A 27570-nucleotide genomic window follows, 5' to 3' on the forward strand; every position below is an offset into this window, starting at 1 on the left:
GTTAACCACTTATCACGTTAGATGTTTTGACTTAACATAACTGCCTCAGTTCTCTTTATTATTTATTTTTTTTATGCTGGCATCAAATTAATCCAGTCTTCTTTTCACCTTGCAGCATAGAAAGTCCCCTGTTTGGAATCTTGGTGAGAGCCTTTCTGTGTGGAGTTTGCATGGGTTAGATTTAGGTTTTTATGCCAAAAATGGTTAAATTAACACTATTTTGAGAAGGAAAATTGCATCCCAACCATATTAAATATTAAGTTTTGATTAAAAAAAGTTTTCAAGCTTAGCTCCAGGTTAAAATATATGTTTAGTTATGTTTCTACATCATTTGTTTCTTTGCAGCATCCCACCAAAAAAAAAGACTAAGGTTTTTGCTGTTTGTCTTCATACCGCATGCTCCCCTTCAGTTATGTCCTCAGAAAATATGATATTTCATTCCTGAGTGATGCAGATGAGCCTGCTTTTGAAACATATTAGCTATGTTGAATTAAAACCACTGTTAAGACTTTTTCTTGGAAATAAAGGCTTTTTAATTTAACAATAACAAAACTGAAACAGGGGACAGGGATATTTGGAGACACTGGTGCTTGTAATGCTCATGTTTTGGATCTGGATAACCTTTTACTTTATGTCAATCAAAAGATAATAAATAAATAATAAACAAAAAAGAAACTTGGTGTAAATGTATGGAAACAGATTATTTAAGGTTTCTTTAAACTGAGTTATCTAAGGCATGTCTGTTTTGCATCATTTAATGATTTTGAAAGACTTGTGCATGCTTTTATCACATCACAGCTGGACTGCTGTGATGCCTTAAACCTCACTTTAATGGCTGCACTTGGTCCAGAATGCTGTACCACATTTACTCACTTGCTTCGCTTTTCTGGTGCCCCTTACATTTTGTGATGGATTTTAAGGTTGACATAGACCTTGGAACCAACAGCCCCAGATTGTTCAGACTTCATCACTTCCAGTTTTTAGGTCTAATCATACATCATACTTTGGTTCCTTGACATTTAAATCATATGAGAGTTCAATCCTTAACTGCTTTTTAATATTCAACACTTTGGTTAATGGGCAGTTGCTCTAAACGTGCTTTATAAATAAACTTGAAGATAAAAATTTGTCTTATCCTACTTTACTTGTACCTTCTCACACTGAATCCTGCATAATTGGAAACTGAAATTTTTGATATTTAAATCACAGTGAAACATAAAGGAAAAGTCCAAACATTTCTAGAAAGAGGAGTATTTAAAATTTTCTGTAATCATTTTTCATATACTGCTACTTATCAAAAACAAATTTAGCTGTGTTTCACTGATGCCAGTTTATTTCATTGCTGACAGGCAGAGATGGAGAGGTTAAGTGATTTGCAAAGAAAACCTCATGGAATAACTTCAGCTTTGATTATCTGTTGAGCTGCATGAGTAAAAACTACAGATCACAAGTACAAAGAAACTTAAACACACATACACATATAGACTATATATATAGACACACACTAGCTGCTTCAGGTTGAGATGAAACACAGATAATTAGTTCTAATGGAAACCAGACTTGCAAATCAAGCCTCTATCTCCCCCCGTCTGTCTCAGCCTGACTTCCTCTATCCCCCCCTCTGGTCTTTATGTGGTGTTGAGGGTTAATGTAAACCAGGGCTCGTTACCCCGTAATGGGAGACTTCAGAGAGAGACTTGAAGTAAGGGAGATGCTTTTGTGGAAGAAGTGAAAAAGAGACAGGTTGACTTCTGTTAGAGTGCTTAAACAACAACAACAAAAAAAAACTTCAACTCAGAATTGTGTTCAGTCTATAAAAGTCAGAAATCCATCTCTAGAAAGATTTTAGAACTCTTGGCATTAAGATACACAATGGCCTATACCCTTGACTCAGTTTAGGGACAACACAAGCAAGAAGATATAAAGTGTGATTAACGAGTAGGAGAGAGTGTGTGTTAGTGTGTATCAGTCATCAAAGAGTCTATAAATCATAGCACACTTAAAACTGGAGAACCAGATTCCTTCACAGTGATAACAAGCGGTCATCCCATTAGTTTTAAACATCAAAGTGGGGCAGGAGCTGAGTTGCAGGAGCCCTCTTCTCCCTCTTTCACTCCCTCTGTGTGGAATGTATTTCCCTGTTTCATAGGCGTGAGAAATCCCCTTCTGTGTGTGTATAACCTGTATGTGTTTGTGTGAGTGTTTTGAAGCCTCAAAGGTGACATTCCTCCTTGTCAGAGCAACAGCCTCAAGTTTAAGATAACACGGCCACGGTGATCTAAGGGTGGGAATCGATTCCCTCCATCAGCCGATGGGGGCTTCAGGTCAAAGCTGATGGCTTTACCTTCCGCACGCAACCCGTGATCCAAAAACACAGTAATGTTCCCATGATTAACTCTTAACAATCCTGCAGAGAGATATGGAACTCCCTACAGTAAGTCTTTCATCTTTTATTGTTCAAACCCATATTACTGCAGCCCTCTACCCTACATGCACCACATTTACATATGAATCACCACTTGTACTATAATTCAGGACTCCTAGTTCATAAATGGGGTTGACATGGCATACTTATAATGCAAGTCTTCTTATGTCCCCCCCCCCCCCCCCCCCCCCTCTCTCTCTCTCTCTCTCTCTCTCTCTCTATATATATATATATATATATATATATATATATTATATATACAGATTTTAAAAAGTCTCTTAAACATGCATCATTGCATTTATTCTATTTAGTGCTGCAGCTAAAATTTCTGTGGCACAACCAGAATTAATCTTTATATTAATGTTGTTGTTATTAATTAATCAGCGGGAAGCAATCAAGTGGAAATCGGTTCATTCTGGACAAAACAGAAAGAATAAATAGGCTATAAGGGCTTTATAGAAAACCGCTATATGAATATAGTGTGGTAGTTTTCTGTTATAATTTTTCAAAACTGTACCACTTGTGATGGTTCAGTGTATTTCTGTGCAAATAATCTACATTTTTTCACCAGTCTTGCTCATGTATAGGATTATATGGTACATTCATTTGCATTATGACCCATATCCACTCCATTTATCTGTCAAAACTCTTGAGATATAGCTGCTGCAGCACCTGCAGACGACTCCCATGCTGACCTGTGGCACTGAGGACATCTGGGAATAACATGCATGCCTCCCACAGCTCCAAATTCACCATGTTCAAACAGACCACCAGCTAATTATGGCTTTCCCAGATCCCTGAGCTCATGAAATCAGTACAGAATAAGCCAGTGGTGTGAGATGTTTTCTTTTTCCCCCTCCACTTTGGTATAGGTAACTGGGGATTCACCAACAACCAGTGAAAACAGACTTCACACAACCTCCAAGTATTAAGACCATGAGAAATTATTTAGTTTAAAATGAGGCACATATAACAGTTTTGTGGGCAAAGATAATTGCCTTCAACCTTAACCTGAAAGTCCTGTAACTGATCTGTTCATTCAAAGCAATCTCTAAAGCCTGAATAAATATCCAGACAATTATGAGAAATGAAAGATACCTTCATTTTTTATTCAACATGTTACCAAATATGTACAACACAGAACATGCTCAGTCTAGATCCATTCAGCAATCTGTAGTTTTTTTTTACCCCCAAAATAAATAAATTTTATTTGATACAGGGGGAAAGGAATTTCATACCTGTGTAGAAAAATAAATATAAAATACTTCTTTTTTCTGTGAAACACTGTCACAGAGAATTTGGAGTGGATTGTCATTTCCCTCTCATGTTTAAAAACAGAGCAGTTTGTCAGAGTTTGATTTGTTTTTACAACATTCATAGTCGCAGTGGTCTCTTTTTCTTCATATCCGTCTTGTCCGTTCTAAGTGCTCCCTTGCTAACCTTACAGTCCTTGCAAAAGGGAAATATGGAAAGGCTTCTTGCACACAGTGACTGAGCCTGGGCCCCATCTGTCTTTGGCCTGATCCACTGGTCTTCAGTCTGGGGAATCTGTGAAAAAAAATATTCTTTTAAGAAAAATTTCAATTCACTTCCTACATTTATGGGCGGTATGTGCAGTGATTTAATTGGATTGTGACCTCATGTGAGCATGAAACATGTTTTTAGTTGAAAAAGCATCCCATTTCAACTATGGTTTTGTGTGGAATATATCTTGTGGTTAATGACAAATTATTTCATTGTGTGGATTTTATTGGCACACTTAAGGTCAAATGAATGTCTGAGCCAAATATTGCTGTCAAGATATTCACATTGGTACAAACAGTTCCTGTACTTGTCATTTGCACGCTGTGCGTAAATGCTCATACAGCCGATTTTGGCACACATGTTGTCTCTGCAGGATGAAAAGTTCAAGTGGTTCAGCTTACCTTCCTGGCCCATCACAATCACTCCGGTTCCAGTTAGTGGGACGTAGTAGACAAGGACCACGCACCCCCCATCCTCCAAACAGAGAACGCGTAGCTGAGGCGCTCGTGCGCCACGTAGCTGCAGCTGGTCCCTCGCGCGTCCAGCTCGTCGCTTTGTAGAACTTGACATAAGAAGTCGATATACCGAGCTGCCAGCTTCAGCGTCTGGATCTTGCTGAGTTTGTCCGACGGAAGGGTGGGAATGATCTTACGTAACGACGTGAATGCTTCGTTGAGGGACTGCGTCCGTTGCCTCTCGCGGATGTTGGCCATGACGCGCTGCGTCTGCAGATCGTCGAAGGAGCGCGCGGGGCTGCTGCTGGCCTCGCTGCCAGTGCTGCCACCTCCTTCGTCGCAACTTTTCCTGCATGTCTTCTTCCCCGGGCTCGGACTCACCAAGTCTCCTTCTTCCTCTTCATCGATGCTCCTCCGAGCTGTCCGTCTTTTCCTCGCGCCTCTACGCGGCAGCTGACGCTCGGTCTCCTCCTCACTGTTGCCAGCGCTGTCCATCGGGGAGGAGTCGTTTTCTCGCATCCTCTTTTGGAAAAACCTTTTCCTGGCCTGACGGACCGTTGTAACCCCTGACCCAAATCCACTGAAGTGGTCACAACATCAACAAACACAACAGTTACTAAAGAGTACAGCTCGAACTGGGGTGTGGACTTGGATTACGAAATCTGGTGCGCCACGGAGATGGAGAGGTATCTGCCAGACTGGGACGACCCGAGTTCTTATAGCGGGCAGGAGGATTTTGGGGAGCGCTGTGATTGGGTGAGAAGGGGTGTAACATAACACTACAGAAGAAGCAGACTTCTATTGGGAATACAGTTTAAAACATCCAAACTTCTGTACATAAGACTGCAGAATGTGGTAAGATGGGGCGTCTAACTCAAACTCTGTGCAATCACATTGAAAAATGCCCTAGATAAAATTTCGTTCTTTTAACCCAGCTGATTGCAGGTCCAAATGAAAAATGTTTTTTTGTTTTTTCCCCCTTAAAATCATGGCAGACCAAACAATGCCAGCTGAATTCTTTGAAATCCCCTCGTTTCATTATTAAACTAATTTGTCTTTTTTTCTTTCTCAAGCTCTCGAAAACCATTTCTGATATTGATTCGGTATGAATTAACTTGTTATTTTAAAATTGGGTTCTCTTAAGCTCTTAACTGGCTCGCTGCTTGAATCTCTATTCATAAATATGGCCAAACAGAAACTCTTTGGCACTTTTATAAATGAGGTGTCAGTTTCTTCTTTTCCTTTCTTCTTCCGCAAATTCATCAAATATTACTGAGAACAAAGCCAAGGTCCCCCTACACATACAGCTGAGAGACTTAAGTCTCTCTGTGCACGTTTAGACGCCTGAGATAGGAGCTGTGGAGGTGGAAAAACATCAGACCTACTGAAACACAGGAGGTTGTCCCAGCAGGAGGTCGTTGCTCGTATAAGCAGACCAAGGTGTTTATTTTCCCGTCAGCGGCCCCGCGTAGAGGTATGCACTTAAATGGCTCTGACTCCCCGCAGGGATATCGGCACTGCAGCTCAGGTTTAAAGGACGATCCATCCCAGGGAGTTCTCAAGGCGGATCCGAGAGCACAGCGGGGTCGTTGAAGGCGTGTATAAAGCTAGTGCACAATGCAAATACTGGGAGTGATAAAGATGGACTAAGAATAGAGCGACCATATGACCACCCAGTTCTGGGACCTTGTGATATGATATCACAACATAGTAGAAATACCTCTAAATCAAGCAGGAACTAAAACAACTTTTGGAGGTGGTCTGCATGGGAAATAGCCACAAAACCTCATCTCTAATAAGAGAGCAGAGTTAGGCCTTTAATCGCTTGTTATTAGGATACACTGCCACGAGCGCCTTTTGGATCTCTACCCTAAATCTTGAAGCTCAGAACAGGGAGAGAATGTCTGGAAGTCAGTTTATCTATAAGGAGCATGACCATCTCTTTAATCTCTCACATTCAATTTACACCACAGTGTTAAAAGATATCTCTCGGTCTCACCCTGCGAATCAGAGATTTGCGATTCAATAGCTGCATTTAAATGTTTTTGATAATAACACTCACAAGGTTAAATAAACCAGCCTTATTTGCTTCTGTTTTTGTTTAGTGGAAAACCTGAAGTTGACCTTGTTGCCTCACCTGTTCGTGTACCCAGCAGGCCAGGTGAGGCCTGTGTAGCTCTCCGAGGTGCTGAAACACACAGCTGCAAAGCATCTCCGCCTTTTAATCTTCACTAACAAGCGGACCGTGGTCTGGATCAGGAACCTTAACCTGTACCAGGACCCAGATCTAAAATATAAAATCTGACGGGGTTCGTTTATTTTAACTTCCGCAACTTTTGCAGTCTTCACGGTAGTGGTCAGGAAAAAAAGCAGACCAACTGCATGCGAGTTAAGCCGTTCACGTGATATATTCTGCCAATTAAGTCTGTGAGGCACCCGTAGATAAACTTTGTGGCGCAGACAGACGACACGAGGCAGGTAACAAGGCGGTAGAAGGAGAAAGAAAGCCAGCTAAAACAAAGGAAGAGATACAAACGAGTGCGCTGGAGAAACACAGCAGTGTTGCTATCTGTCTGTTATAAGCGACTTTGGGCTTGTTTTGCTGTGTCAATTGCAAATACCATCAGTTGGGGGGTTGGTTTTTTGGGGGGCTTGCATTGAGTGTAGTTGCTTATTTGGGCTTGCCCTGCCCCTGTTATGAAGCCATCCTGATTCTCTCACAGCTTTTCACAATAAAGCAAAAACCCATGGATGCGGAACGGTAAACGTGAACGCAACAGTCCTTCTTTTCATGAAGTGGCACCAACATCCCTGTTTCCTTTCCAAACTTACCCACACGCGCACACAACTTCATATGACAGAGCAACAGTGACAATGCCCGCAAATAAATAGGAAATATAAATTTTTATAATTAAGACTATGAAAGAGAGTTTATTGGAGGGCTCATCATGTAGCCCCTCAAAAAACCTTCTTATCCGTGAGGCTGATGCACATCAGTTTCACTGTCTCATAAAAACATGAGGAGACAGTTTTTATTTGTTTTAGGTTTAACCCCAGGTCTTTTTGAGATGCCTCATTTTAATTAAAGTTTAAAAGTTCAAGTTATTCAACGTTTTTGCTGTACATATAGACTATATATATTTATAATGTTATCCGAACGCTATAGACCATACACTTAAAGTTTGCTGTCTTGTTATCTGGATGTATTTTAATGGCATATCACCAGTTCAAATAATGATGATAAATAGGCAAGAATTCTTCCAAAAGCAATTCAACTATTCATTCAGATCCACAAAATAACGATAATACTGAACTCGTCTGTCTCAGGTGTTTTCCAACAGGTCCGTCATGAAGGAGATATAGACGATGGCCAAGCGAAGCGTTTCGATACGAGACAGCCTTTTCTCATAGGCGAATGTGGGAACTTTTCTCCTCAGTTCATCAAACGCCTCGTTCAGGCTGAACATCCGCTTTCTCTCCCGCACATTGGCCGCCTGTCGCTGGACCACGGTGATGACCCTCCTCCGCTTGGATTTGGTATGGCCGTGGCTCCCGTGGCTGTAACACCTTGGCGAGTCCATCGCCAGATGCTCGGAGCGGATATGTGTAGTGAGCAATCCGCCCTGCAGCTCTCGGCTCCAAGAAGGGTTGTTTATCAGTGTCTGGTTGTTTGGACCAAGTGGGGTGTCCTGCTGTATTGGCCCTAAAGCATACTTCTGCGGGAACTCCATTAGGTTAATGTCACTTACAAAATTAATTAACGTGGAGTCCTGTAACTGCCCTTGCATCTCCATCTTCAGTCCCCAGCTGCAGATGCGTATGTCACTTTTGCAGGTCCGGCATTCAGCCACGAGAAAAAACTGACGTCAAGTCCAAGCTTTCAGATGGGAGAAAACCGGTCAACAGAAAGAGACCAGAACCAAAGGAGCATCACAACAAGTGCATCCAACTTTCTCCAAATCCGGCCAGTGCGCGACAGGGTTAGATCCTATTTGGCTCAAGTCCAAGGGCCCTTCCTGCTGTTTTAATAAGTCTCCAACACCCCTTCACAGCGCGACATCTTTCATGTCTCATCTGACTCTAAATTGAGTCCACTTCTGCCGTTAGCTGGTCAGTGAATGGGTTTAGTGAGACCTAAAAAAAATCAAGAAGAAGCTGGAGGGCCTCTCCAATTGATGCGCTGTCCTCCTAGATGTCCTTAATGAGCTTCTGAAGAACGGGGGCTCTTGACAGAAGGTCATACAGTCTTATTTGCACTCTCCCCTCGGCCTCAGAGGCTAAATAATGACACTTTTAACACTTAAACCAGCCAAGAGAAGACCAAATAGAACATTCTCTAACAGTTACCACACACCACAAGCTATTCTGTTGCAAATCAAAGCAAATAACTCTCCGTTCCCATGGCAGGACAGTGCACACACCGCAGGCTCTCCTGAGAGAGCCGGTGGTGTAACTGCGGGCTTTAATGCTTGGTCATTGCAGTTACAAGATTGCTAGGTGGTTTACCCTCATGTTCATGTTTCACACATAATAGACCAGTTTGGGCAGGAGACCATTGGCTGTGCTGGTCTGTTAGAAGGCTTTTTCTGCATATGTTGCTGCAATAATTACCAATGATTGCATTTTTTTTCAAAAGTACAGAAGCATTTTCCTTTTTTCCTAGTGACAGCTTCCAATGTTTCTTGTCTTCTCCTAGTAGTGTCTTACACCTGTCTCTTAGTATATTCTGTCACTTTCCCAGTGTCATGTATCCAAGGTGTGACAATAAATTTAGGTGTCTTCAAAGGATTTTAAGAGGATTTATGTCTAACCCTTTCATGTATGAATTGTTGAGAAACAGTGCCACATATTTTAACATACAATATTTTACATCTACACACATATACAGCAGTACTTTTTATTTCTTAATCATATTTGAGTTTTTATTTATTTAATTTATGTCGATATATTCTTTGATAAGATGTAATTAAATATGTTTTGCATTTCTATAATATGGATATTCTATTAAAATGTAGCTGTATAATTTTCTTTTCAAGATTATCACTGAGATAAATTTGGTAATTACAATATATGTATATATATATATCCTATTGAGTGGCAGTATATTGGATGACTCGTTGATGTCCACTGAAGCTGCAAACACAAATATACCATCCCCACCCATGAAAATACTAGAAAACAGCTATGTAGGTGTCCACTATGCAAGAAAGGGCTAGACTTATTTGTGGCCAAAAGAAACTATTCTTTTTGTGCTGTTAGGTGTTTGTTCCAGGTTGTTTGCCTGCTAAAAGACCAAAGGTCTTTACCTTAAACCAACTTTCTGACATTCTACTCTGAGCTTTAATAATTATGTCATCTTCCTTTTCATATAGCCATGCAGCTGCTAAGCATGATAGAACCTCCTCCATACTTTTGCAGGGTGTCTTTTGTCTTATGTACTTCACTTTGTTAGCATTTTTTTTTGCTTCCTCTGTCCAGAAAACATAATGACAGAACTATAATTTACGTATGAAAGTTTTCTTTGCTTGTTATTCCAGTAACATGCCAGTATCCTGCATTTGTCCATGCAGCCCTTGCTGGTTGAGTGTGAAGGGTATAGTAGAGACTAAGGATGAGAATATACTTGCTTTTTAAGCTCTTGTTTGCATAGACAACCAGCTCTCATGAGCATAACACATAGTTGCTCAAACTACGCTTGTTACCAATGGATTCCACGAGGGGGAACATCAGCAAACTCAGACCGATTGAGCTACCAAATTTGTAGGGTGTAAACAAAATGATAATCATGGTAACAATAGAGGAGGTTAGTATTTGGTTAAATTTGAGATCATGGCAGAAAAAACATCAGAAGTTGTATTGTAGATAATATAAGGCCCCTACATTGTGTCTGTGCTTTGAAGCTTTTACTTATTTCTACTGCTGTCAACCTTGTGAGCTTACATCTGGTCAAGTAAGTCCCTACACTGCCCCTACCACTTACTTCAATATTGCATCTTGGAATGTGTAGCATTAATTTCTGAGAAGTGCACAAATGACACTTTAAACAAATGCAACATATGCGAGGTATAGCATCACAAACACTTGTACCCATAACTGTCAGCAAGTATATTCTCAACCTATAACCACCTCTTCTGAAGACAGACACTGTGTTTTTGAGACAGTAAGTAGATAATTGTGCAACATTCTCTCCTGACTTATAAATAAGTTGATTAAAGGAGCTTTGTCTGAAGTAATCTGTGCTACTTTTATGTTTAAATGACCTAGGTCTGTATCTTTACCTGATTTCAAGTTTCTAACTTTTCCACAGCATTAGTAATTGCCTCTTTCATGCCATGCACAGTGATAAATCAAGAGTAGCTTGTTGGTTGTGGTCCTGTTTGACTAGGTAGGCCTCCATACCACTTACATCAAAAACATACCAACAACTCCATCTTTTTACATTTCAAGTATCTTTTTGCATTTTTTGTAATTATTCCATGTAAACATGGGTGTGAATGTACGAATGTCTGTCTTGTATACACACTCCAACCTAAGTGTATCTTCTCCATCTCCCTCTAGCTTCCTCTCTCTCTCTCTCTCTCTCTCTTGCTCTCTGTTTTCCTGGCAGGCAGATAAACATGATGGGACATTCCGCCGGTTGTCGTGGAAACGCTGAGAAAGCACAGCTGGGCGGGAGAATATGAGGTAATCTCACCCTGGGGCTACTTGGTAAATATTGGTCTTAAATAAGGAGTAAAACCCCAAAAGAGGCACAGAAACACACTCAAAATGACACACACACACACACACACACACACACACACACACACACACACACACACACACACACACACACACACACACACACACACACACACACACACCTACTGGGGTTTATCCCAGTTTTAGTCAGGACAGACCATCACACAGACACTCATAATGACTCATTTCCTGCTGTGGTCTCTTATTACTGGTTACACAAAGTGAAATTAATGATAGTTTGTGATGTGACTAAGTGTTTATGGAAGTAAACAGTGGACGTTTAATAGATACACACTCAGTGTGAAACCAAATCGCTGTTGTAAAGTCTAGACATTGAATTCAGGGAGGTGCTTTTTTGTAGAACAACATGAAAATGTGCTGACGGTAACAAAAAACAGTGTGAAAGGTGAAAAGTTTGCATCATAAGTACGCCTATCGGTCGAGAATCTGAGCACATCATATTCTGACAAATATCCTAATGCAGCGTTGCAGTCCAGTTGATCAATTTTAAACAGTGCACAGAGGAAGAGAAATCTTGGCACCAAATCTCTGAAATCCTGGATATTCAGCTGATGTATCAAAACACCACAATAAATGTGAGCAGGCAGCCTGGAAAGAACAAAATCTGTGGGTAGGGAAATATCTCAGCATAAATCATTAGGATTACACAACTGGGGCTGATGGGGGGAAAAAATTAACATGTAAGGACTGAGTATTTACATCAAAGTAGTTGCTTTTAAATATAGAGATCACCAATGAACAGCATGTGTCCAGTATGCTGCTGCAGAGCAGTCAGAGCTGTTCTCACCATGTAAATCTGTCTTCCCTCCTCTGGCTCGGTCCTCAGTGTGCTGTCAGAGCACGGCCAACTCTCTCCAGCCACATTTACCGTAAATCTGACACAAAACACACCTCTCTAGTTCTCTTTTCTTTCTTTCTTATGTTCTGCTTGATGCTGTATCCCCTTGTTTCTTTCTTATTAAAAAGCATTTTCACCTTACCCCTTGCCCCCTACACCATCTGTTTTCTTCTATGTGCAATTTAGGAAAGTCAAAGCACTCGTTCTTTTTTTCTGACAGAGATGGAAAGTTGGTGTTCCTGTGTGCCCATTGCAAACTAAGAGTAGAAAAGCTTCATATGAACAGCAGGACATTACATTTGCTTTCAAAAGCTTTAAACTTGTAAACGACGGCCAATTTGAACCTGAAACTTTGAGATGGAGGGAGTCGGAGGGAGACAGGGGGAGTAAAGAAGATGTGTTTAACTCCTGACCTATCAGCCTCTCCTTCATTGTGTCACTCTGACTCTCTCCTCTTTCCTTCTACCTCTGTCTGTAGCTGAAGCTGACTCATTGGTTCACTTGTCCCACCCCCTACTACACTTCTCCCTCTGATTGGTGGGGAACTTTCGCCAGCAGCCAGTTATGTCGTGTTTACACAGCTGGGTGACCATGTGAAAGATAGGGCTCAAGACTTGGACAAACTCCAATACCACATCATATATCTTCTTAGCCTACCCCCACTCCCCCCAATATATACACATACCCTCCCGTTCGACGAAAACCGCTGCATGCCTTGAGCTCTTCCTTTCTAAATTACCCTCTTTCTTTTAATCCAGGCTTGCTGAAAATGTCACCACGTGGCTCTTTTAAAGCCCTCACCCATGTCAGCACCTTGCCTTGACTCCTCCCCTCCCTTATCTATATGAGCTCTGTTTATTTTTTAAAAGAGGACCCGACACTCCTTACTGAGTACTTTCAGGGTGTCATGTTTAATTTATTTTAAGACTCATGTTCTCAACTCTAAGTTTTCTCAATGACTGATGTCACATTAAAAAGAGATTGATGATAATGATGATAAAGTAAGTGTGACATGCCTAATTTGGACTGTACATGTGTATTTGGAAGTATACTTGATTATCTGTTAATTTAGTGGTTTTTGTCTTAAGTATTAATGTAAAAAGAATTTATACAAGTTTTCCACAAAGATTAAGCTTCTTTTCTCCACTCAAGGCCATGCCAGTGGTGCTGGAAAACTAACGGGCTGTAAAATATGATGAAAAGCAAAGAGAAACATCACCAGCTCTCACACAAACAGCTAAATGTTTACCTTCCTGGCTGGATTTCGGATTTCTGATAGCTCTTCCCTGAAACTGATTATCAGCCACATCAGCATGGATGGTATTGTTTTCATCTTGTGATTTTTTAGAATCTTTTTTTGGGTATGTGTGACATCTTGGCAAAACGTGGTCCTGAAGGCAGTGCAGTGATAACTAACAAGAATAGCAGTTCTGATAACCTTGTTGATGTTTATATAAGCAGTTTATCTTAGCAGATTTCTCAATTATTCACAATAATTTAATTATAACTCCAAGTTCATTTCAGTTTTTGACCACAGCATCCCTTCCTCTTTCCCCCATATTGACATTCATACCCACAAAAACTCCTATTACAGCATTATTTCATAAGTACTGATCGTCATATTTTGTTATGATGAAAATACACCATGAAGTGCACCATGAAATCAAATTTAGGGTAGGCCAAGGACTCACAAAAAAGGTGCTTTGTCTTTGATGGCTCATCCTGCTCTTGAAGAGTTGTTATGATCATACATCCAATGAAGTGCTTTCTTGAGGTTTGAATTTCAGTAGAACCAGTGTGAAATGGTGGGTGTTGCAGGCTCAGACCAGTGGAGCTGACAAATCACTGCAGACTAGGCTTTATGAGTCAGCTTACATCCTCTCTGGTTTCTGTTTTTTACCAAATAAAGGATATGTAAGTAACTAACCTTTCTGAAAAGATTTGCTTTAAAGTGCAAAAGATGAATAATGGGGGCTTGCACCAAAAGATATTTTGGTTACAATGGACTCCCATTTAAAAATGACCAACTTCTCTTATGAAATCCATAGTAGTATTTTCACATAGCTCATTCTTTTACAGAGTACATTTACTCGTGTTCAGTTTGCTGATTGTCCAAATACTTATTTAAGTTTATATTAAGAAGGTACAATCTTTCAAAGAAGGTTAATATCTACTATATATATTAAAAAGGATTTCAAATAACTCTCCAGCTCCACCCTGTCGCCTCAAGATGGTCACAGACTGGCTCCAAAAAGAGAAAGATGCTGTCGGCCAAATGCCAAACTCAAGGCTTTAAAATGGTTTTCTACTAACCAAGGGGTGACATTACAGTGCTGTGTCCATCTTTTATATGGTTTATGCAGGAAACTACAGCACTCTGCAAAATAACCAATGATACTATAAAATAAAGTATCAGACTTTATGTAAAATGTCTTATATGTGGAATCCAGATAAGTGGATTTCTCTGTCTAAATATGAACACACACACACACACACACACACACACACACACATATATATATATATATATATACCAAATAAGCCAGACCACTTCTTGTTAGTGCTTGTAGTGATTATGCATATGCTCATCGCCATAACATCAGTTTTTGAGCACCTTGGCAAACTCATGTCTTAGTGCAAGTTCCTAAAAATGAAAAGAAGTAGGTTTATCATGAACTTTGAGAGTAACCTAAGTGAAAAAATGTCACATTTGAAGATCTTTTTGACATTCTTTGCATGCCGATGATATTTCTTATATGCAGTCTTTGCTTGTTAAAGTTAGTTTAGCTGTAGTCAGTGAGTGATTCACTCGTTCAAAAAGTTTCTTTCATCTTCATGTCAATGACTTTATAAGTGCTTTTCCAGAAATCTGCTGTAATGTACACATCATCAGCAGCAGTCTCGGCCACCCACGTCTCTTTTCATCTCTCTGTTTTGCCTGGGTAGGTACCTTCAGCTCTGCCCTAGGTATGACAAGGTCGTCATAAAAATATGATAATAAAATATTTAGTTGTGTCCTGGGTATTGTCCTGCAAAGCTATATGACTAAATGTGAGATCACTTTTTCCAAACTAAGATTTTCTTTTCTTTTCTTTTTTTTTTTCCCCTCCCTCTTGGCTTATTTATTTTTCTGTGGTTTTGGGAGGCTGTGGCTGCAGGTCTGATGACATACTGTGTGTGTTCCTCTCCGTACGCCTTGCCTCACACTGCTCCTAACTTTTCTGTTTTGCTTTTGATTTATTTATAAAAGGTAAAGCGAGTAATAAAAAACACATAGAGATATATTTTTTTTTACAATAGGTTGTTGCTCAACAATAAATCATTGTGTTTGGTTAGGCTCATTGTTCACTCATCTGATTTGGCCCCACTATTTCAGTATTAGCTCTGTCTCTGCAGATGATGTTGTTATGATAAAACAATTAAGATTTAAAGAACAACCTCAAACTTTTTTCCCTTTTGTCCTTTCTTTGCCACATTTCCTCGTTGTTTTGGGTGTAGGAGTTACAGTTTGGTCTGAACACTGTCTAGACGCCTTTGAGCCTCCCATTACGAACCGATTATACTGAACCTTATTAATCTCAATGGACGAGCTGGCCAGGGCAAACACACTCACACACATGCACCCACACACACAAAACTGCAAGCAGTCAGATACACGTTTCACATGGATGTTACTTTGACACTTGCCACCTTCCTAAACATTTTTACAGACCAATCACATCCTCAGTATAGTAACAGTACTCCCCTACAGTAGCAGTCTCCCCCAGCAGGATAACAGTGGGCCTCACAGAACTGCTTGGAAAGGGCTCAAAGATTACAACTAAGAGTTTGAAGCATTCATTCAGACTCCCCAGATCCCCAATCCACAAAGACCCCACCCCACAACCCACAGGGCCCAAAGGATCTACTTCTTTTGTCCTGGTACCACACACTCCAGGACACCCTCAAATGTTCTGAGTCCACACCCCGAGCTCTTTTGGCATCACGAAGAACACCTACTCAGTATTAAGTAAGTGGTCATAATTTCGTAAAATAAATGTAATAGAAAAGAATAATAAATAATAAAATAGAAAAATAACTGGAGCAGTGATTATTTCGACTGTTACAGAAGAGACATAATATTAAGATTTTAATTTTGATGTACAAAGGTCACTTAGAGCAGTGGTTTCCAACCTGGGATCTAAAACCCCCCAAGGGGTCCCCCAAAGAGCACAGGGGGTCCCTAAGGCTTTGAACATTAGAGCCATTGTGACTAATGTCCACAAATTGTCCCTATGTTAATATATAAAAGTAAGGCTGTATGTTGTTCATTTATCTTTGGCTTTATCAAAGGACAGGACTCAACCAGAATACATTATCTATGGTGAGAATCTCACTTTTGAAAGCCTAAAACCAAGCATGGTTTCAGCACAGAGTGGAGCAGGGGGTCCATGGCATTTTAGTATAATAAAGGGGGTCCTCAGGGAAAAAAGGTTGGGAACCACTAACTTAGAGGACCCCACTTAAGAGACCAACAAAAGGAAAAAGCTGGCAAAATATGCTGAGATAGACGAAAAAAGCTGAAAAAATATTAATGAGGAAAGTGTGAGATCACTGTGGATAGATGCATGGGGGTCACAGGTCAGCTCCCTGCAGGGTCTGCAACATGCACGGCAGCGTAGTGACCTGTAAGTCACCAAACTGTTAGATATGAGCACCTTATTGGCCTCAAAAAACAAATCCACATTAACCCAACACTGTTCCTCTTTAGTAATTCACACATGCCAAACAGAAGAGGTTCAGTCCTTTTTCAGTGTGTGTTTATACACATGAAGCCGATTTAGATGAGGTGCAGCATCAGAGCAGCAGGGTATGTGATGTTGGCTTGATCTTACTCTCATAGTTAACTTACTATCTTCTTTTTCTTTTCCCTGGTTTCGTATATGTTGCTTATCTACATCACCATCCATGTAGCATAGAAAGTTTGCTGAGACAAAGAATGAGCAGCTGGAGCAGCAGACTTACCGTGCACACCTCACCACTTTTCATCAAACTGACCGTCAGAAAGGAGTCTTAGACAGGTGTTAAAACTAAGCATTTTTGACAATAGGTGAGGTTTTGCAGGAGTTTCTGCAACTGTATGCAATATCAAGAAGTGTTCTTTTAAGTGTCCTTGAACACCCCCCCCACACACACACACACACACACACCTTAATAACACTAGTAAAGATGAGTAGATCCAGGCTCTTTGGATTTTTGTTTTCTTACTCTCCAGAAGTTAGATTAAAGCCCTGATACCAGTTTCATATCCAGACAATAAGTATGATAATGTAGTCAGCAAAAAGATTAGTTTAGCTCAGCATTCAGACAGGCTCCAGATCAGTGCACGCAAACAAGTGTAAAACTATTAAAAACCTCTTTTAAAGAGCTAAAACAATCTAAAAATAGTTAAAATAAGGTTTTGAAGTGCAAAGGCATTTAGTCAAATGTCTTTGAAATGTTCGTCTTCTCTGGTTTCAGTTGGCATGGATGGACACTTAGTAGACATAGATCACTTTTCCATTAGAAAAAAAACATATTTACCAACTGCTGTATATTACAACATAATATACTACCTCATAAGAGCAAGAGGTGTTGACTAGAGCTTTGAACTCAGAAAAAAAAGAAGAAAGGAGAAGAAAAGACAAAGAAAAACATAGACATATACACACCAAACACAATTCCCTTGAGTTAAGCATGTCACCAGAGAACACCCCATCCGTCGTTGTCAGGGTTACTCAGGGCAGGATTGTGGGTGTCGGGTGCCTTGGATACAAACTAACTCTGGGAATCCAGCTCACCAGCCATATTCAGCGTTTACTTTTGGGCTTACCAGTGTGTGTGTCTGTACACTGAACATGTTTGTGTGCAGAAGCTGAGCCCTTGAAAAATATTTTGAAGTTTCATCCTGTCTGGCTCTGGGTGAGCATAGGTTTTTTGCGTACCTTAGTGAGCATAAGAAACAGAAATGCAAGGCAGAGGTGCCAAAAATCTCTCAGAAATGTCTTTGAAAAGGCCTTTAAGAAATTTCATAGATGTCAGTTGCCCTATGAGCAATGGGCTTTGATACAAGCTAGTCCTGCCTGTGTTGAAAGGATATATGGCTGCAGTTGCACTGCTCTGACTGGTGGAACACTTAAGGTTTTATGACCTGCTGCCATTTGGAGCTCTGGAATAGAGCAGAGTGCCGACCACATAACTAATTAGGCTTGGCCAACAGGGGTGTGTTAGGATGGGGATTTGTGGATTGTGGGTTGTGGATGTGTCTGCATGAGTGAATGAGTGAGAAAGCCAGTGAATGCTTGCCATTAGTTGTTGTGTGTGTGAGTCCGGAACCTGGAGGATTGCGTCAGGCCTCCGTTAACTCTCCATAAAGACTCCAAGAGCTCTTTCATGTAGGAGCCGCCAGGCCTGGAAACTTTGACACAAAAGATAGAGACCCACAGCCAACCTTGACGCATTTGAACATCACATGCAGACACACACCAGATACTGCTCCTATCGAGGCAGACGGAGGCTCAACCAAACACTCCTGCTATTGTCTCATCTCCCAAAACCTCCCTTTTCTTTTCTAACAGAAGATCATGAAGATAAATGAGTGTGCGTAGATATGAGAGTCCAGTTGTAGGAGGGAGTGGCGGGCTGGGTGTCAGAAGTGGAATGTGTGTGAACTGCACACCGCCTCCTATAAATCAGGAAGACAAGTAGGAGGAGGAGGAGGCGAGGGAGGAGAGGGAAAGCAGGACAGGGGAAGGAGGGCAGTGCGCATGAGGGAGTGATAGGAGGGATGACAAGATAAATGGGAGACAGTGGAGGGAGGGGGTACAGGTGCAGGAGAGGTGCACCCTGGATGGGGTTGCAATTGGGCAAATGAGAACGATAACACATGAGGGCAGATCCCGGGAAGACAAATGATAGTAAATCATTAGCTGAATGCACCAAAGAATTGTTTCTAGATCCCTAGATCACAAGCTTTAGTGTTTTGATGATTTGAGGTCATTCACCGCATTCTGGACACACTGGGAACAAATTGTGGTGTTATACGATTAATCTGAAACATGACACAGACATTTTAACCATAAAACAGAATCACCAGATTTTATCTTATTTTTTCAAACTTTGCTAATTTAAATTGGATGACACCAGGTTTTAAATGAATTTTGGACATGTGTTTAAAAACACCCTGAATTTTTGGGAATCAAGGATCCAGTTCCTGCTCTTTCTTGAGCCTTGCAGTTCCTCAAGAGTTCAGGGCCTCAGTAACAGCATCTCAAGTGGGAACTGCAGGCAGGCCAGTTCAGCACGGACTTACGGCACCAAGCTGTTGAAATTGTTCAGAAAGTGTTAGGCACTGTCTTACTGAAATGAGCAAAGCCTTCCCTGAAAAAACACGCTTGTTTGGATGATAGTGCAAATTCCTCTAAACGCCATTAAGCATGAATGGTGTCTTTACAGTCATACAACATGCACACTTTTGTACCACAGTGCCATCGTGTTGGCATTTGAACCGTGTACTAATAAGAAACTACTTGGATTTTCTCATTGTGTTCACTAACAAAGCTACCTACTACTTGCAAAGTGAACTGCTAACACAAAATGGTTTATTTTGCACATGCAAACACCCCAGCAATGTGCTTATTGTTAGATGTTAGACATTACTGCGAGCCAGACTTATTTAATGACACTGCAGGCAGGATTTATAACAAACAGTTACTACAGCGGCTACCACCACTTTTACATTCTGAAAGCCATGTTAATTTTTTAAGTCGAGGTTCCTTTGACTTGGAAAGTCAGAAATCTGACTTGAGGGGATATTACAGTTGATTTTTCCAACCAGAAGCTCAGAAGTTCTGTCGTCTGAGTTAAACTGAAATGCAATGTCAGCATTTTTCAGTTCGTTTTTACTCAGTCATGTTACGGACCTGTTGCCAGTTGATTAGCTGTGAGATGACCCACCAGATTTTTTTGTCCCCTTGCATTATATAGCTTAACTTAAAAAGATTGTCTTGATCTAATTTGTTTTTAAGATGTTTAAATGATTCACAAATAATTCTAGTGTCCCAACTTTCTAAGAAACATTGGTTGCTGGTTAAATGATCTCACTAGATGCATTTTTATAAACCTGGCAACCCAGAGACCTGGCAACTTAGAGCCTCTTTAAGTGAGCTTCATATGGAGTGGCAACATTTTTCTTCCAAAATCTGACCAACTTTATAAATATGATTAAAATTATATCTGAACTAAAAAAACAAACAAAGGCGGCTTATTCAAGCTGATAAAAGAAGGATAGTGTCAGGTGTAATCTGACCTCTGCTTCTGATAAGCTCCCCAACACTTAGCACAGAGCAGCTAATTAAGAGTCCCCAGTGAAAGGCAGGGGATCAGTGTGTGTGTGTGTGTGTGTGGAGGCAGGGTAATGAAAACAAAGATCTTTAGTGGTACTTCTTGGCACTTCATCACTTGACACCCACTGGTTAGCAGAAAACATTAGTGGGGGAATTTTCCATGGAAAATGTTAAACCTTGTTAATGATGATTACAGGGAATGTAATGCAATCTCATCATAATGAAAATGTCACTAACGCTGCTGAAAATGATCAAAATTACATGTTAAAAAAGAAAATAATGAAAAAGAAGTTGCAATCTAAGAATATCTAAATCCTGTTTCCAGATCTGGATCCCTTTCAACATTTCATGCCTTCTGATTTAGTAAATCTACTCTTAAAACTTCACAAGTAATCCAGAAAGCAAGAAACACATAAAACAAAGGTTTAGGTAGAAGTAATGACGGACCACGACGGAGGATGAGAATGAAATCTTTATTGTCTATTTCTTGGCTTCTTGGTCAATGTAGACAAAACAGAGACGAAAGGAAGGGAGAGAAAAACATTAAAATTCGTAGCTACACTGATTGTCACTGTGATAGGTGCAGGGCCAGGAGGCTAGACGAGCTATTAGAACGACACAACGGAGGCACATGAGGGAACTTATCAAAGTATCTGAAGCTGCCTTTCTCAGTAGTCTGGTGGTTGCTTCTGGATAAAAATTAGAGCAGTGAATATCAGTTTATGCTTAAAATTTAAAACACAGGCCTGCTGGCTGCGTTCCACTTGATAATCTCCACCTCTGGATTTTTGAGTTCCAGGTTGTGAGTGTGTTTAGAGGAGTTTTGCTCCACCATCAGGCAGCATCCTGGAATCACGACCTGATGAGGAGTGGGCTGTCAGGCCTGCTTCTTTCCCTTCATTATCGCTGAACTCCTGCACATCTGAACTTCTGTTGAAATAATTTATGGAGCCCAGTAGAATCCAACACAGAGCAGATATTGCTTTGTGAAATGTATTTACTCATTAAGGCACGCCTGGATATTCCTCCACATCTGCCAGCCTCAGTTAATCTACAGTATTTAAATTTCACAGGGCATCCAGCCCATCATTTGTTTTTATTTCAGGCAAACTGCTCAATATCCCCTTTTTTCTTCTTCTTGGGTTTTGTTGGTGCGGGATCGTTATTGAGACCTGATGCTTCGTGCTTCCGTTTCTTGCTTGGCTTGTCGCTGAGGTAACCGCTGGAGTCGCTCCCCTGAATCTCCATAGGAGAGACCATTACCTCCTCTTCCTCCTCTTTCACTTGCATGTCCTTTTTCTTTTTCTTCTTCTTCTTCTCACCAGCTTCTGCACCGTTTGTCTCATCCGCTGTTCTGTTCAGGTCTGGTGCTGCGTTGATGTCCAGCTGGCCAGGAGGAATCCCGTTTACCTCTTCTTCGTTCTCCTCCTCTTTGATTTTGGCTTTCTTCTTTTTCTTTTTTTTCTTGGGGGTGTCATCAGGAGGCTCCTGGGTTGCTTCTGAGGTTGGTTCTGTGTTGGATGGTTCTAGTTGTTCAGCAGGAACCGTGGATTCTGAGCTCTCAGCCATAGCCAGCAGCTCCTGCACCCTGAGAGGCACAAAGACAGAGTGTCACCACCCACTGCAGGGACCTTTTTACAAAAAACATCTTTCTCTACTAAAACATAAATTTAGATTTCTGAGTATAGAATCAGGACTGAAAAATAGGAAACTTGGCTGTCAAAGCTAAATAAAAATTTCAGTGCGCTTTATTCAGGAGGACTGGTGGAATTTTGGTTAATTGTGATTCCAACTTTTTTGGGGGGTGGGCGCCCAACCCCCTAACAGCAACCCCCGCCAACCTTTTTTTTTTTTTTTTTTCCACCAGATCACAACAGAAGTAAATTTAGGGTTCCCTTTTCTTTAGAACGGGTTTATATTTCTTCCTTCTATTATAAAAACTAAATAGGAAACAGTTGCATCAACCACCTGTAAAGCAGACAGAAATATCTGCTGTAATAATAACAGCTGCTCTTATTTAATAATCAGAGCAGCTGGAGGAGTTTCCTGCTCCGGTGTACTAAGAACTTCATGTCCATCGGGAAACACACAGTCAGTCTCCACGTCGATGTCGTCATTTCTGAGACGAATTACTGCTTAAAATACACGTCTCGCGTTTAGCTTCTATCTCTAACGGCAAGATTAAAAATTCAAGAACTTTATTGTCATTATGCAAGCATAAGGAGTCTCTCGGCTTAACACATAAGAAAATAAAAATATAACATGCACACATAAACACAAGCTAGCTAGATAGCTAACTGCATACGCCTTGTCCCCATGCTTTTTCCTGTCTCACCTGAAACAACACGCATGTGCGCAGGAGTTTTCTAGATATAATAAAAGCAATAAAAAAATCTTTTTTAATTTATTGGGAAAGGCAGATGCCTCTGTAGTAAGTTATTTTATCATCTACTTTATTCACTCATTCTAATGAGACACTAATTTTCACCTCACACAAAATCACAAAACACTGTTTAGGTGACGTATATGTTGCCTTTGGCGGTCAAATCCTTGTTTTTTTTTCCCCCCCCTAAACCTTTGCTTTACTCAAATAAAATGCGTATTTTCTTTTGGGAATGAAGAGGTAGTAGTGAATTTACTCATCAAGTTTTATAAATAAATTTCTAAAAATTTTTATAACCAAGTAAATAAACAAATAAGGAATTAAAATTTGATCTGTGTTTTTCAGCAAGATGCTAAATTCTAAAACTTTTAAGCTGGCTGAAATTTTGGTTCACCTAAAAACATGAGTTTCCCACACAGAATAAGAAAAAGCACAGATTATGGGTGTATTGGGCAAACATAATTTAAACATCAGTTTCAACCTATCACAAAGCAGCTCTTCCTCTATGACCTGCGCTTGTTCTGCAGCTGTGCAAAGCAAAAGGATCCAAACCAGAACAAAAAAGTGAAACCTTCATCACCACTTGCTTCTTATAGGTGACACTGCCCCCAAGTGGCAGTGGACATGTACAACATGTAGATGTGACGAGCACAGAGTGAATTTGGTACCATGTCAGGACAATCATGTGCTCTATTTTTCCACAACTGACAGTCCAGATATCACCCATTAAAACACCACCACTGCACACTTGCCTGGTCCTGTCCAGCCGTCCTCTGATCAGCAGCACCCCTGCGGCATCAGCATCGAGCGCCGTCACCTCGAACTCCAGCTCTGCCCCAATACTTGGCCCTGCATCCCTCCAGGTTTCCACGGAGACCAGATTTGGTTTGGGGATGCTGGCATTAAAGCAGCCATGCACAAGGCAGCCCACATGGCTTACTCCCAGCTTATTCACCTTACCCTGTGGAAATAAATGCAATGTTCTTTGTGTTGTTTATATTCCTAGAAATTTAACGACACTTGTTATTTCAACGCAAAGAGACACAACATTCCTGAAAAGGCTAAATGACAGCTTTCAGAAAATTATCGAGATCTTACCAGGAGTTTCTGTCCCTTTTGGGGTTGAAACACAATAAAGTTGGCTTCTACGTTCATGTGGATGTAGCCGCTGTCATCGTAAATGTCCCCATGTTTGCCCACTATCCTGATGTTGTCATAAGCTAAGGGTACTCCATTCAGACTGTAAGAAACAAACACAGCAAGCTGAGGAAACAGAGTAACATACTTCAGTTATTAGAATTTGCACGTGCAGTTTGCTTTAGACATAAAGCAGACATGTTCAGTTGCTGTCAGGTTAATGGCGAGGAGTAAATGTCTTAAAGGGGCTTCACATTTCACTTTTAACATTAGTATTACATTAGTATTATGATTCTGATAACTGTTCTTCAAATAAAAATAAATAGCAGTACCAGACTTTTCTGCACCATTTGCAAAAATTCTACAAGATTTTTTTTCCCATCTACAATTTAAATGTAGTGTTTAATCCTTCAGAAGCTGCATCTTCTCGTCTCACAAACAAGGGAGGCAAACACACTTGGTAATCAACAGTGGAAAAATCACAGCGAGGTAAAAGATTGTTATTATCATCAGTCTATGTAGAAGTTTATGCAGGAAGGAGTGATACTAAACGTCCTTTATCCTGACTGCTTTTACTCTTTAACACCATTACGGTAAAAGCTGTAACTGCGTTTCATTGTATTCTTTAACAAAATGGTTTAATGAGCAATTCCAAGTACAATAAGTAATTCTGTGGCCTTCTAGACACTGATTTACTTGCATGCCATTCATGAACAGGTATTTCTGCACTAATAGTGTGCATATCTATCTTTTTCTCCCGTAAAACTGAGTACACAGAATCTAGGCATTCTTACCAAAGAGGTACCTCCTCTATATAGCTTGTAAACATGGCACAGAAAATATGGAAATTTGTGTTTGGTTGATTATTTTTTTTATAATGAAGTTTAATTTGTAAGGACTGTGGATGCGGACAAACAAACAGCTAAATGTGTTGGAAGTGCCCCCTAAAAATGTGCCCCAACCCTGTCTCCTGGTATTCACTCTTGTGAACTGCTTGATGGATTGGATGATGGCCCTCTCCCAATAGTAGTAAGTAAAACATGAAACACTTATTGGCCATTTTACTCAATTAATTTTACACTGTCAGGAACATCAGCAGCATGTAAAAGGTTCCAACAAGCTGACACCTCCTCCTAATGCTGGTCACATTTTGCTGTGGGATGACAACCCATTCCTCAACCAGGAGTTTTGAAAGGTCAACCAGTGTGTTGGTCACTCCAGCACGTACAGCCCAAATGTGTTCAGGCTGAGGTCTGGACTCACCTCACGGCCAGTCATTTCATCCTCTCCACTCCCAAACTCTGGAGGTACACTGTGATGAGAGCGTTGTCATCCTGGAGGATGGAGTTAGGTCTGAAAATATGGGCTCACCACTTGCTCCAGAATCTCATTCAGATAGATCGGTTTATTAAACAAGTACCAGTCATACATCTGTGACTGACACACACCTGGCAGTACCTGAATCTCATAAATAGAGTGAATACCAACAGGAAAATATTGCAGGGGATTTTGGCACATTTTTAGGGAGACTACGCACAATTATACCTTGTTGTAAAGGTGACTAATCAGGGTTTCCAACAATGTACAACACAAAACTAATTGGAATTGTTAAAGCATAGAAATAACAGACTAAATCGAAATATCCTTATATTTTGTACAAAATATATACACAATGAGTAATACACACTCTGGATGTATAGTGCAAATTATGTGTGCATCTATTTGCAAGTGTAATGTATTTCAGCTACATAGTTGATGATTACTTGAAAATGGCTTAATTTGGTTATTATTCCTAGTAAGTGTAACATGGGTTACATTCTCCGTCTGAATTCACTGGTTTATTCACAGACAAATGTACAAATGTACTCTCCGTCTGAAGATGCAAACGTAAATATTTTTTATAACTTCAACAGCAAGTTGATTTAGACGGGGACAACTGACGGTGAGAAAAACACGTTACAGTTTAGCGCACAGGCTACACGTGACATGTTTTCTGAAATGGTTAGTACCTCTGGGTAAACTTGAGCAACTCTGTTTCCAGCTCCTCTTGTATACCAGTCTTCTTCTTGTACATATATACGGGTGGCAGGGCGATGTGTCTCCGGTGCGTGTTCATGACCAGACACGAGTACGGTGCTGACAGCAGCTCCAAGGCGGAGGCGAACGACGGGATCGTACACGGGACGCCGCCAAAACCTCCGCCCCGCGCAGTGGACGCATAATCTGGTTGGACTGGCCGACTAACATCGGGGATACCACCGGGCATTTTGACGTGTTTTGATTCGTCTTCAGCATGCTCGAAGTTCGCCATGCTGGTTAGGCAAACCGGAAAAGTAACAAGCGTTAACGTCAGCTGTGAGGAGGTGCCCTCCGACTGCTCATAATAATATCATTTCTTTACGTTGCCCCCTGCTGGACGGGCGGTGCAACAACAGCTAAGAAAGTAAAACGGAAGAAATTCCCAACATTTTTTATCGTTACTAAAAATTTCTTCTTTTTGGGTTTGAACAATTTTTTATGTTTAAAACCTAAACAAAATATTAGAAACATCTGCAAATGTGCAATTATTCAAATTACATTTTGTCTGTAATGTCTACATTGGGTAAACAAATAATAAATCCATTATCTTACATTTAAAAAAAAAAATGCATGAAAACAGACCACACTTGTCTGTTTTATTCTGTTGTACGTTTTGAAACATCATTATATAGCATATTGTTTAATTATTAATTCAGGTCTGTTTTTGATGAATGCAGTAAAGAAAATAACTATAACACCAACAACTGTTCTATCAAATGTAAAAATAAGGAGTAAAAATAAAATGTGAAAAGCAATTATACTGAAGAAATGTACTTCATTATGGGTAAAGTTATTTGAAAATAATGGTCTTGGCTATTGGCCTCGGAATCCCAGAGGACCAAAGAAAAGCTCACAAAATCTCCAAGTTTACAGAATGATTTGTTGCAATTGTAGCTGTAAGTTTTTATTGACAACAGCCTCTAGGCAGACATAACCTTAAGAGGGTCTTACTTTATTACTCCAGATTGAGGCCCTGGCACAGAGTACACGCGATTTTCAGTGTTGACACTGTTAACAGAAAGTTTTTTAACCTTTTCAAGTTTTTGCTTTCTCCTATTATTTTAGCTCTCATCCCAAATGATTCGTTAACAAGGGCCCACAGATTATTTAGAGACTTATTAGGTGTCAAGTTCTTAAATATAGGTTCTTCCAGTATGATGGTAGAAAAAATAGCTAACAAAATAAACAATAACAACTGCTGATCATAAGTTATCCAAAGCAGTAAAAAGACCATGCACTGTACACTAACATACCCTTTGTTATGTAATTTGCAAGCTGTGCACTGACAAGCCAGGCAAGGACGCGCATTGATTCTGTATCCTCTTCTTTCTTGCAGTGTCACATTAAGATCATTAGGGTGACCTGAGGTGTCAATTAGAGCTGCTAATGTACACTCAAAGGCACTATTACATCCAGGTGCACACAGATGCATGTGCAGAAAATATCCTGACATGCACAGACAGACCTCGTGTCACTGTTTTCTCTCAGAGCAGCACCACAGGAAGTCACATGATTCAGCATTTCCCTGTGTATCACACATTAGAGGGGGAATTGAAGATTGGCTGCTTTCTTGGGGCACCATGGCCCCACTTATGTCTGTTGCT

The 27570-nt window shown here is 40.5% G+C and overlaps 3 protein-coding genes across 3 annotated transcripts; all 3 read right to left on the bottom strand.

The window, feature by feature from the left end:
• Positions 1-3519: 3519 nt before the first annotated feature.
• On the bottom strand, positions 3520-5420 carry twist1a (twist family bHLH transcription factor 1a). Its single transcript, XM_042012535.1, has 2 exons — positions 4351-5420; positions 3520-3973 (listed from the first exon to the last, which is right to left on the bottom strand). The coding sequence occupies exon 1, from the start codon at positions 4921-4923 to the stop codon at positions 4384-4386; it is 540 nt and encodes a 179-aa protein (XP_041868469.1). The 5' UTR covers positions 4924-5420; the 3' UTR covers positions 3520-3973; positions 4351-4383.
• A 2044-nt stretch (positions 5421-7464) lies between these two features.
• On the bottom strand, positions 7465-8619 carry LOC121657150 (fer3-like protein). Its single transcript, XM_042012536.1, has one exon. The coding sequence runs from the start codon at positions 8196-8198 to the stop codon at positions 7728-7730; it is 471 nt and encodes a 156-aa protein (XP_041868470.1). The 5' UTR covers positions 8199-8619; the 3' UTR covers positions 7465-7727.
• A 12202-nt stretch (positions 8620-20821) lies between these two features.
• On the bottom strand, positions 20822-26235 carry polr1f (RNA polymerase I subunit F). Its single transcript, XM_042012533.1, has 4 exons — positions 25897-26235; positions 23849-23990; positions 23503-23711; positions 20822-21955 (listed from the first exon to the last, which is right to left on the bottom strand). Exons 1-4 carry the CDS (start codon positions 26196-26198, stop codon positions 21469-21471), a joined length of 1140 nt encoding a protein of 379 aa, XP_041868467.1. The 5' UTR covers positions 26199-26235; the 3' UTR covers positions 20822-21468.
• Positions 26236-27570: the final 1335 nt, after the last annotated feature.

The sequence above is a fragment of the Melanotaenia boesemani genome, chromosome 17 (assembly GCF_017639745.1).
Source record: "Melanotaenia boesemani isolate fMelBoe1 chromosome 17, fMelBoe1.pri, whole genome shotgun sequence".
Taxonomy (NCBI): Eukaryota; Metazoa; Chordata; class Actinopteri; order Atheriniformes; family Melanotaeniidae; genus Melanotaenia; species Melanotaenia boesemani.

Excerpts from the sequence above, each read along its gene's own strand:
- twist1a (XM_042012535.1), bottom strand. The coding sequence starts at position 4,923 with ATGCGAGAAAACGACTCCTCCCCGATGGACAGCGCTGGCAACAGTGAG.
- LOC121657150 (XM_042012536.1), bottom strand. The coding sequence starts at position 8,198 with ATGGAGATGCAAGGGCAGTTACAGGACTCCACGTTAATTAATTTTGTA.
- polr1f (XM_042012533.1), bottom strand. The coding sequence starts at position 26,198 with ATGGCGAACTTCGAGCATGCTGAAGACGAATCAAAACACGTCAAAATG. Across the intron at positions 23,991-25,896 it reads TTGCTCAAGTTTACCCAGAG|TCTGAATGGAGTACCCTTAG; the intron begins GTACTAACCATT and ends TGTTTCTTACAG. Across the intron at positions 23,712-23,848 it reads AAAAGGGACAGAAACTCCTG|GGTAAGGTGAATAAGCTGGG; the intron begins GTAAGATCTCGA and ends TTATTTCCACAG.